This window comes from Sinocyclocheilus grahami, unplaced genomic scaffold (genome assembly GCF_001515645.1).
Source record: "Sinocyclocheilus grahami isolate Dianchi unplaced genomic scaffold, SAMN03320097.WGS_v1.1 scaffold369.1, whole genome shotgun sequence".
NCBI lineage: Eukaryota > Metazoa > Chordata > Actinopteri > Cypriniformes > Cyprinidae > Sinocyclocheilus > Sinocyclocheilus grahami.
The window spans coordinates 126,970-139,109 of record NW_015505548.1 but is presented as its reverse complement, the minus strand read 5'-3'; the positions used below and the strand labels follow the sequence as shown (position 1 = coordinate 139,109).

At 36.8% G+C, this 12,140-nt stretch overlaps 1 protein-coding gene across 1 annotated transcript in view; it reads left to right on the top strand.

Moving 5' to 3' along the window:
- The window catches only part of LOC107549328 (disintegrin and metalloproteinase domain-containing protein 12-like), a 104,377-nt gene that overhangs the window by 74,086 nt on the left and 18,151 nt on the right, over positions 1-12,140 (top strand). Inside the window, exons 11-12 of the mRNA XM_016230376.1 lie at positions 1,430-1,578; positions 11,234-11,411. Of these exons, the coding sequence (XP_016085862.1) occupies positions 1,430-1,578; positions 11,234-11,411 (327 nt within the window). The remainder of the gene's footprint in view (positions 1-1,429; positions 1,579-11,233; positions 11,412-12,140) is intronic.

The window sequence follows — 12,140 nt, the reverse complement described above, 5'->3', positions numbered from 1 at the left end:
GTTTTGAACATTAAAGCATGTCAACATATTCTGTTACACCAAATACACAAAATAATGATCTTTAAAAAAGCATCATATGACCCCTTTAAAAAAAACACACCCAGTAATCCGAAATTTGTGTCCTCTAGAGTGAGAAAATTGCAACTTTTGCCACATTGCGTTCGGACATAAGCATCCTTTAACCAAGGCTTCTGGAAATGCAATTTGCTGTATTCCTGCTTGATTTCAAACTGATCTGATTCTTTTAACACCCTCTAAACTGTCCGTCAAATGCTCCTCTAATCTGAAGGCAAATTGCATCATGCATATTTAAATTAAGTCATTCTTTTGACAAACATGCATCCTTTCTGTGCAAATGAGGCTCATTATAGAATGTGCCGGATTCATAAGCATCAGCATTTTTGCCTAACACATTTATAAATGCCCATGGACAGCTTAAAGTTGTAAAGTTACACGTGATCATGCCAGCAATAATTGTAAAGGTTTTTTGATTAAATGTGGTCCTTACATGCAATATATACCATTTTTGAAAACATTTTCAGAAAACATTTTCACTCAGAAATAGCTTGTAAATTAAAAAAAATAATAATTATTATAAAGAAATTGAAAGTAACACACAGCATTAAACAGTATTTTCTTGGCAAACGTACTCCAGTAATCTGTTTTATTATAACTTAGAAAATAATTTTACAGTGTATTTTTGTAGAAACCATGATTTATTTAAGGATTTTTGATGAATAGAAAGTTCTTTTGAAACATTATAAATGTCTTTACCATCACTTTTGATCAATTTAATGCATCCTTGATGAATAAAAGCATTAACTCCTAACTGACCCCAAACTTTTTAAAAATCATTTTGTTCCAGTATTTGGTTTCCAAGTCTCTCTAGCTCCGAAAGAGCACCTTCTGAGCAATAAAACTTTCCTCATGCTCATTATCTGACACGAATGATCACTCAGAACTGAAGTGAATCTGGCGGTTTTCCTTCATTTTAATTAGATTTTCACGTGTTTGGCAGACACGTCCTCACCAAAGCGACTGTAATTGTGTCTGTCCTGCCTCATCAGCACACACCCTTCCCCAAACAAAGCCTGCAGAACGGTCTGCAATTACAGCAGCGAATCTCCAGTTATGCTGCTCTGATGGATTTGTGGAAAAGTAATTAGAAGGCCGTTAGTGTCTGCTCATTACAGATCTCATGTGAAACCGTTTTCTGAGAGAAAAACAAACACGCAGGAGGAGAGATGTGGGGATAAATGTAATCTGGGGAGGGAAGGTGGAGCAGGACGGATAACGCCTCTCGAGTCTCGGGGGTTGCAGAGGAAGAAATTGCTCTTGTTTGTTTTAAATTGAAATTGATTGCTTATTTGAATTCACCAAGCATCTATTTTTATTGCACTTGACTGATTCTCGCTCTCTCTGTCTTAAGGATCACTCCGATGACCCTCTTGGCGCTGCGGTTACTTTGGCCCATGAACTCGGACACAATTTTGGCATGAACCACGACACGCCGGAGCGCGGCTGCGGCTGCAGAGCCACCGTGGACCGCGGCGGGTGTATAATGACCCCATCCACTGGGTGAGAAAACTGCATCAGTTCTGCAAATGAGATTCTTAAAGCTGTTTTTATGTTAAAACATTCCCATATCAGTTTAATGTGCTATAATGAGGCCATTCGCAGGTTTGTTTCACTGAAGCTCTGTGATGCTTTCAGAACTTTAATCTGTTCTGGTTTTAACCAATGGCATGAGTTTGGGGGCGGGACTGCCTGTTTTGTCCAACCAATGACAGACATGTTTGGAAACCATTATTATTTTTGCAGTAACGTATGTGATGTGGTTATTTTAATTTTAATTTTTTTATATAATACCGATTAATAATTCAAACCTATTATTTTATGTATGGTGCTGGTATCCCAGTATCATCTAATGTTAATTAAAAAATAATAATAATATATTTAAAAATATCAATATACTGTATATTAAAAGATTTTGGTGAGATATAGTGGTGAAAAAAATTTTTTATATTAGTATTTCTTTCAAATATGAATATATTTGGTGCCACAGAGGTGAAAAATAATTTTTGTTTGCTTTTTTGTTAAATATTATTATTTTTTAAAATATGAATATATTTAAAACATATCAATATATTTTAAATCTTAATAGATTTTGGTGTTATATAGTGTTGAGAATTGTTTTAAATATTTTTAAAATATGAAAATACCATATGATCATGAAAAATATTTTGGTATTTTTTTCAATATTAATATTTTTATTTATAAAAAATCATATGTATTTTTAAAATGTTATCGATTTTCAATATTAATATTTTAACCCTTTTAAACTGATCTAAAAGAAAATGTGTGAGATTTTATAAGAAGCCAATCATATAATATTTAATTAATATATGATATATATAAAAAATATATTAAATATATTAAAATTCTGTTTTCTTTACCCTAATGTTGCTCCAAATCTGCCTGACTGTTTTTACTCTGCAAAACTTTTGTGAAATATAATATTGTGAAAAATTAACAGTGTTTTTTTTTTTAAAGTAATTGACAGCATTTTTCATTCAGTTTTGTTTGTGAAAGAGATTGATGTTATTTTGACTCCGGGGTTCTGCAAAAAAATAAAATTATAATTATATATATTTATTTTTATATTTTGCTTTCAGCAGTAGAACAAAAGACCCACTGTAAAAGTTCTGTGTAAAATCCAGTAAGACCCACCAGCTGACTTTGCGAGTGTGAATCAGTTTCTTATTCCGTTTTACCCAGAATTTCTGGCCTGCTCGCCACATGACGGCTCTCTCTGTTAGTTAGCGGTTCGCTCTCTTTCTGCCTCATTACCCCATAATGAGCTCCATTTAGGTCTGCACAACAGCAGACCTTAACACCCCACCCAGCAGGACATTATTAGCCTTTAGCCTTTAGCCACACACTCATTAGCATACTTCCAGTTGACCCCGCTAGTTCATGACGTCTGTGTAGCACAAACCAGCTGGGACTCATTTCATAAAAACATCAGAGCTTGTGCAACTTGTTGCTAATTTATTCTGTCATCTGTTAGACGAGATGACTGGTTTTATGGTCAGATGTTCTGAGACCTGTGATGAAGAAACAACTCTAAACACATGAATTAAACACATTCGTACTAAACATGGAGACAGTTTTACATTACATTACATTTATTCATTTAGCATACGCTTTTATCCAAAGCGACTTACAAATGAGGACAATGGAAGCAATCAAAATCAACAAAAGAGCAATGATATACAAGTGCTATAACAAGTCTCAGTTAGCTTAACGCAGTACACGTAGCAAGGGTTTTTTAAGTAATATAATAAATAAAAAGGAAACAGATAGAATAGAAAAAGAATAAAGCAAGCTAGTGTTAGAGGTCTTAGAGTTAGGTTGTCAGTTTTAGCACATATTGATTAAATTCATAAAACAATAAGGGTTTGATTAGGAATAAACTGTGTCACACTTGTTTAGCAGCACATATTTACTCATCAGAAAGTGATTGTGGATTTCTATGAATGAGATTGAACTTTTGGCTTTTTATTGGACAGAAAGATTGACTGGAATTTGAGAAGAGAGATGGGAAATGGGGTCAGGAGAATCACAGAAAAACTCAACATGCACAATGATTGCCAGGCAGTTGGCGTTTCTGATTGGCTGAGAGGCAGTGCTGTCATGGAAACAGATGGGATTTCTCATGACACCTATTTCAGATATAGAGACATTTAATGTGTGGCATTCCCAAGAAATGGTTGGCAGCAGTTTTGAGTCTGTAAAGGTAGTTGTCTTGTGTGATTCCAGCAAGTAAATCACACATTTGCAGGCCATGTTAGATTTCTCATGAGGCAGATGGTCGCACACCGGCCAACTCAATCCCAGCATCCTCTAGTCTAGTGTGTATCAGTTCATCCGCACAAGTGTTTTAGCTGGACTGCACCCATGAAAAACCCGTAACGGGACGCTCGGTGATGTGCTCATAAAGGACCAGGCGAGAAAAACAGATCTCATCCAGAGAGACAGAAAATAAGAAACATATTTGTCACGTATTTGTACAAATGATATTTCTTCCATTACAGCGCATTAGTCTGCGTCTCCTCTCACAGAGCTTTCATAGATCAAAGCATAAATGAATTTAACATCACAGCAGGTGCTCGTTTAGGAGCTTCACATCTATATCGCTCATAAAGGACCAGGCGAGAAAAACAGATCTCATCCAGAGAGACAGAAAATAAGAAACATATTTGTCACGTATTTGTACAAATGAGAATCTGGAATCAGACAATTAAGATGGATATTTCTTCCATTACAGCGCATTAGTCTGCGTCTCCTCTCACAGAGCTTTCATAGATCAAAGCATAAATGAATTTAACATCACAGCAGGTGCTCGTTTAGGAGCTTCACATCTATATAATTGCATTAATTAAGATGTGAGTGGTGAAAATCCCTCTGAGGTTTGAAGCAGCTCCTTCACTCCTGCAGGTTTGATGAATGTAATCTCAAGTAGCCAGACTTTATCGGCACAGCGTGTGATCAACGGCTTATTCTGAACAAGCACTGCCCACCTAGACAGGAAGAGACTCTTTGATTAACAGCTCAAGCCACCAGTATGGTGTTTTTATGTGGTGTTTTGGAGCTGGTAGGTCTGAATTGACTCCTTTGAATTTATGAGTGTGAATTTGAATTTAATAGGCCTACTTGAATTGGGATGACAAGAACAGAAATTTCCTGAAGACGTTTAACTTTAAGGAAATGCATTCTGGAAAATGAAGTGTTCTTCCACCCTGGTTCTCAAAAGTTTACATTTATTCAAATTAATTGTATTTAAATATTTTTGTAATAATAAATTTTTAAATATATATTTTAATAAACTGACCTTTGTCAATTAAAGTAAATGTTTAAGTTTTATTAAAATGTTTATGCATACATATAAATAATTGATATATAGTAGATCATATAGGTAATAAATGCATAAGAAAACTGTAGTTGATGTAGTATTCCCAGGATCAAAATTAGGGGAATAAAAACAAATAAAAATCAGAGCTTCCTTTTTAAATTCAAGTTGTATATTTAAATTAATTACTTAAAGTACAAAAATACCTAAGCTTAGTACAAATGTTTGTTTTTTAATAAATATAAATAATTGCAATAAATTAAATCATATAAATCAACTATACTGTATAAACGACTTATTTAAAAAATATATTTTATTAAAAAAATTGTGTTTCAGGCTGGAAAACAACATTTCCCACAATGCATTACTGCGTTGAATTTCTTGGAACATATGTAAATGTAAAAATGTCTATAGATTCTATATTTCTGGTATTTAAATTCTACTTTTTTCAATTCTGCTTCCTGTTTGCTTCCTCACTTCAAATTAATTTAGCATTTGAGAACTGAATTGTAATTTATTTTTCTCATTTCAGTTCATTTCAAAATATACATGAAATTAAAAAACTAAAATTCATTTCAGGTTGTGGTTAGAAACTAAAAAAATTGCCAGAGGCCAAAGACAATCTTTGACATAACAATCAAAACGTACAAAAGTTAAACAAGACTTGCGAAATACAATGAAAGTCAATGGGGTCCAATGTTGTCTGGACCCCAGCGTTCTTGAAAATATATTTTTTAAAGTTCACGCATGTTCAGAACAACATGAGGAAGAGCAAATGAACAGATCTTTTATTTTTCAGTGAATTATCCCTTTAAATATTACATAAATACTGATGTAGTGTTACAGCAGGACTCTCTCCATTAAGCCCCCAGCTTCTGTGGCTCCTAACGCTGCTATATTTGTTCCTGTGCTTCTATAGAATCTTTGGAAGCTCCTCATACCCTCATAGAGAACAAACCCCACTCACAGCGAGATCTCTGTGCCCGTGGCAGTATCTCCATTGTGTGGGCCTCCTGTTGAGTCCAATCCAGAGGAGGTGTTTGAGAGCTTAGACACACTCGAGTCGCTGTGGCTTATCGCTGAGCGCTGATCTCTGGGTTGGCATCAGGAGGCAAGAGGAAGCATCTGCTTATCTCTTGTCCTCCCGCAGGCTTATACCACACTGGCGCTGGTTGGCCCGGGTACAGTTGGTCCAGCGAGCATGAGGGCCGACACGAGCCAGATTTCCATGCTTGTGTTTGCCCTGTTGTCTCCGTATGTGTGCCAGAAACGCAGTGAGCATCACAGTATTCGGCGGTTCTGCTGCATACTAATGGCCACAGCAAAGCCAACTGGATTCTGAACCAAACACTGGTCCATGCTGAAAAGATAAGCTGTAGATCTGAGGATGTAGGAGGTAAACGCTGCCCAGCGCTTTACTTGATGGTTGCCAAAGTTTGAGCTTCGAAAGTGAATTTATTGAACACTTGTTACACGTTCAGTTTAAAGGGATAGCTCACCCAAAAAAGAAAATTCTGCCATCATTTGTTGTTGCAAACCTTTACGAATGTAATACTGGTTAAGCAGGAGAAAAGAAACGTCATCCTAGCATTGTGGCAGTGAGTTTTACATACTTTTATCTCCAGAAGTGTAAAAGTCTACTGATATTTTGCTGGTTTTACAACCCAGTTTGAATTGCCATGCTGGTCTGTGCTGGTTTAGGACTGGTTTTGTGCTGGTCTACCTGGTAAACCAGCACAGCCATGCTGTTCAGTTTTATAGAGAGGATCGATCTTAAAAATTACTGTTCCCAAATATATAATAATATGATATAATAATAATAATTATTATTATTATTTATTTATTATTATTATTAATTATAATAATAATTCTAACTAGTAATTTTATTCTTTTAAAGTTTTATTTATTATTCTAATTATTTAGCAGGAAAATTCTTGTGAAAAAGTTTATTGAAGACTGTTTTCTATTTATCTTTTTCTATATTTTATTACTTTATTTGTATTTATATTTTATTATTTATATTTAATTAATTGCCATAAAACTGCATGCATTTTCAATTTGTATATATATATATATATATATATATATATATATATATATATATATATATATATAAATATATATATATATAGCAGAAAAATGTATGTCAACTTTGAAAAGAAAAAAAAAGTTTATTAAGAACTATTTATCTTTATCTTTAGTTACAGGAATTTCCATTTTAGGCCATTTAATTGTTAAAAACTATGGCTTTTAAATATCAAATACTGTATTTCATAGCATGATTGGTGTATCAGCTATGTTTCCTTGATAGTATATGGTATTGGATCAAAAAGAAAGAGTACACTAAGTTGTATGATCACTTCTAGTATTTAGCTAGTAAATGTCGACCATTAGGCCTATGGTTTCATTTTTCATTTCATTTAGAAATAAAAGAAGCCGTATTGAGAAGCCTGTATCCAAAACACAAAATATGTTGGAAAGCGTACAGACAGACGGATCTATATAATGTTAATTTGTACAAACAAATCCAACAACCATATATGAAACATTTCATATATATATATATATATATATCCCATCATGTGCTCTTTGAGAGATCTTTGCTGGCTGATGTTGTAAATCCAGACCAGAACCAGACGACCTGGATTACCGTGGTTCCTGTCGCTGTGCGATGTGTTTGATAGCGCTGATAGATGTTTCTCTCTGCATGACATTTCACAGCAGAGACGCGCCACACACTTCACAATCACATCAGAGCCAGTCAAAGCCATCTGTGCCAAACAATTTCAATAATTCAAGAGCTATTATCAAATACAAACTCATCAAAATCACACAGGACTCGAGTAATCTTCAACCTCGAGAAGAAAAACAAGCAACAACAGGCGTGTTATGAGTTTCCGTCTGAAGAACACACATTAAAGTTTCCAGTCTGTGCTTCATTTTTAGCCAGTTAAGCATGATGTTGCGTGACAGTTTAATAAAGCAGTGCGGTTTGAAGATGAGCTCTGGTTGTGTTCCTGTTCATGCAGAAGAACTGAGGCATGCTGGGACTGCAGTCAATCTCTTTTTTTTATTAAATATATAAAGGAAGTCCCTTGTGCTCCAAAGGATGCATTTATTTGATACAGTAAAAATGGTAATTTTGCTAAAAATTATTATGATTCAAAATGTCGACTTTCGGATGAGACGTTAAACTGAGGTCCTGAGTCTCTGGGGTCATTAAAAGTCCCATGGCACTTCTCGCAAAGAGTGGGGGAGCATCCCCGGTGTCCTGGCCAAATTCCCTCCACTGGCCCTTGTCAGTCGTGGCCTCCTAATAATCCCCTTCCACTGAATCTCTCTCTCTCCTCTCCACCTGTAGCTGGTGTGTGGTGAGCGCACTGGCGCCGTTGTACTGTGGCTGCCGTCACATCATCCAGGTGGATGCTGCACACTGGTGGTGGTTGAGGAGAGACCCCTCATATGATTGTAAAGCGCTTTGGGTGTACAGCAATGCGCAATAAAGCACTATATAAATGCCTCATTCATTCATATTGTAATATATTTTAAAATGTAATTTATTAGGCATAACATGCAGTGCAATTAGTTAAATATTCTTAGAATAACTAATTTTGGAAAATAAAGGGTCTGTAAGAATGTCTGTGTTTAATACTCAACCTCCAGATCTATAGCATATGTTGTAACGCAACCAATCATACTGATTTAATTCATCAGGATGTTTAGTGATGTAGCGTTCAGTGTGTTAATGAAATCAACCGACTGTAATAATTCACACCTGCATCGAGTCCTGCAATCAACATCACTAAATCCTCCCAAAAACCCTCCCTGATCACAGATGGTGTTCACGATCATGAGCTCATCAGCCAGTCTCATAATATGTGCCATATGCTTCTCTCTGGGAGCTCTCACATCGCTGTCAGTCAGAAACGAGGGCTGTAATTTCTCTGACTGGTGGGATGTTTGTAAACTTGAGATTTCGTCATGTAGATGCTATGGCGAAACATTTTGTTACACTCCACAGGGGAGCAATGATATTCAGAGTGGATTTGTGGGCCACTTTTACTGTGTGTGTGTGTGTGTGTGTGTGTGTGTGTGTGTGTGTGTGTGTGTGTGTGTGTGTGTGTGTGTGTTTGTGTGTGTAATTGTGTAATAATTTATTTTAAGGTGTATGGTTATAAAACAAATTATATTAGTTTAATATAGAAATAAATATATTTCTACAGCAACATTGTTACTGTGCTATTAAAAAAAAATTACTCATTCTAAGATTTTTGTTGTACACTCACCCATAACACATGGTCAGGAATGTGTGGGGCTTTTTTTGTGTGTGTGTGTGTGTGTGTGTGTGTGTGTGTGTGTGTGTGTGTGTGTGTGTGTGTGTGTGTGTGTAATTGAGGTGAAATCATCTCCACCATGCATGGAAGTGTTTCTGTGTCTTGTGGGAAACTAATTAAGAACTAGAGTTTTACATCAAAATGCATTCAAAACTCACTTCCACAATGCTGTTGAAAAAAAAACGGCAAATGATGGTTTGGTATGTTTTGAAACATGGCAGCTGGTTTGAGCTGGTTTAAGCTGGTCCTGAGCTAGTTATTAGCTGGTCCTGAGCAGGAGCTAGTTTTTCAACAGGTTTAAAAAACCAGCTAAGGACCGACTAAGGACCAGCTTAAACCAGCTGCCATGTTTCAAAACTTACCTAGCCAGCATATGCTGTTTTGTTTTGTTGTTTTTTTTCAACAAGGTTGGATGGTGGTTGCTATGTGATTTTTAGAATGTTTGTGGGTGGTTGCTAGGCAGTTGCAATGTGGTTGTTGTTGCATTCTGAGTGGTTTTTAATGTTGCTTTATTGCCTGTGTATTGTGGGTGGTTACTATGTTGTGAGTGGTTACTAGGGAGTTGCTTTGGTGTTTTAAGTGTTTTTAGAATGTTTGTGGCTGGTTGCTAGGCAGTTTGAGTGCTTTTTTACATGTTGCTATGTTCCTTAGCATTGTGGGTGTTTAACATGTTGTGAGTGCTAGGGAGTTGCTATTGCGTTTGAAATGTTTTTATCATGTTGCTATTAATTATAGGGTGTTGCTATGTGATTGCTATGGCATTCTAAATGTTTTTAACATGTGGGTGGTTGCCATGGTGTTGCTTTGGTGTTCTGAGCATTCATAACATGTTATGTTGCTCTCAGGGCATTATAGGTGGTTGCTGTGGTGTTGCTATGTGAATGCTATGGCCTTCTAAGTGTTTTTTAATATGCTGCTGTGCTGCTTTCAATGCATTAAAAGTGGTTGCTATGATGTACTGAGTACTTTTTAGAATGTTGGTGGTTGGTTAGTTACTAGGGCGTTGCTATGTGGTTTCTGTTGTGTTCTGAGTATTATTAAACGTGTTGATATGCCATTGGCCAGGCATTATGGATGGTTGCTATGGTTGTACTGAGTGGTTTCTAGAATGTTGCTAGGGCATTGCTACTGTATGCGGTTTCTCCCAAGGTTTTTTTTTCTCCATTTCTGTCACCGATGGCGTTTTGGTTCCTTGCCACTGTTGCCTTTGGCTTGCTTAGCTGGGGACGCTTGACTGATTGCACAGACACTATTGGAAGAGAGCTGAACATCACTGAATCCTCAATGAACTGGCTTTAGCTGGGAAAAATGACACTTTGTTATTGTCTTCCATAATTGCCAAACTGTTTGACACTGTAAAGCTGCTTTGACACAATCAGTATTGTATAAAGCGCTATTCAAATAAAGGTGACTTGACTTGGTTGCTGTTGTGTTCAGAGTGTTTTTTTTAACATGTTGCTATGCCATTGTGAGGGCATTGTGAGTGGTTGCTATAGCTGTACTGAGTGGTTTTTAGAATGTCGGTTTGGTGGTTGCTAGGGTGTTGTTTTTGTGTGTGTACATTGCTGTGCGGTTTCTAGGTTGTAATAGTGATATTTGCGTAAGCAAACACTACAAATGAGCACAAACCAGTCTATTAGAATCTTGGTTTGTTGGATAATTCAATCCAATTGAAACCATGTGTAATATGAAGTGTCCTGCACACACACACATTTCCCGCTGCCTCCAATTTACAATCTGGTGAATCCAGCCAGTGTGATTTCTTACAAACGCAGGACTTATAAATATCTCTTATCTGTTGCTGTTCTCTCCACTGGGACTCATTGGTCCTCATGCCAGTCAGCACTTATAGGGTGATGTCATTTCCTTGGCAAGACTTCCCCTGCCTGATTGGTCCATGTATGTGTGCATCTGTTGATTGTCACAAAACTGAACAGTCAGTTTTCTTAAAAATCATCACTGAGGTAATATATCTGATTTCTTTCAGGTACCCTTTCCCTACAGTCTTCAGTACATGCAGTAAGAAGGATCTCGCTGCAAGTTTGGAGAAAGGTGTGGGCATGTGTTTGTTCAACATGCCGGAGGTAAAGGTGCTCTACGGAGGCCAGAAATGTGGAAACGGATATGTCGAGGAGGGAGAGCAGTGCGATTGCGGAGATGTGGAGGTACGTCAGAGCTTGTGTGTGTGTGTTTTGTTTTTTGAAAACGCATTTCATGCCGACATTTACATGTTTCCCTTAAGCGCCGCATACACTCTTAAAAATAAAGGTGCTTCACGATGCCATAGAATAACCTTTTTGTCTAAATGGTTCCATAAAGAACCTTTAACATCTGAAGAACCTTTCTGTTTGACAAAAGTTTCTTTGTGGCGAAAGACAGTTCTTCAGATTATAAAAAGGTAAGAAAGAGATGGTTCTTTAAAGAACCTTTCACTGAGTGGTTCTTTGTGGAACCAAAAATGGTTCTTCTATGGCATCGCTTGAAGAACAGTTTGAAGCACCTTTATTTTTAAGAGTGTATGTGCTGCGATTTTCAAACTCTCCAGTGAGTCGTGTATCATTAGCAGTCGCTCCTCCAAATCTGCGGCGAGCGAAATAAACAGCCCAGTGTTTTCTGCGACCATGCTGTGAGAAGAAGCACAAGAATGAGATGCATCTGTCACGTTGGACCAGGAGTTTTTGCGAGGACCGCAGAGAAAAGCTTTTGTTAGTGTCTGAGTTCTTCAGGTGTTTCCTGAGGGTTTAAATCTGTTCATTGATGTCTTTGCTGAAATGTTGCTGGCAGTGAAGAATGCATAGCAAAAACTAACATTGTGTCTGTGCATCCATCAACAATGCTTATGTACAATTTATGAATTTCCACATAGCCAGCAGTCAGAGGAAAGCATCTGGGAA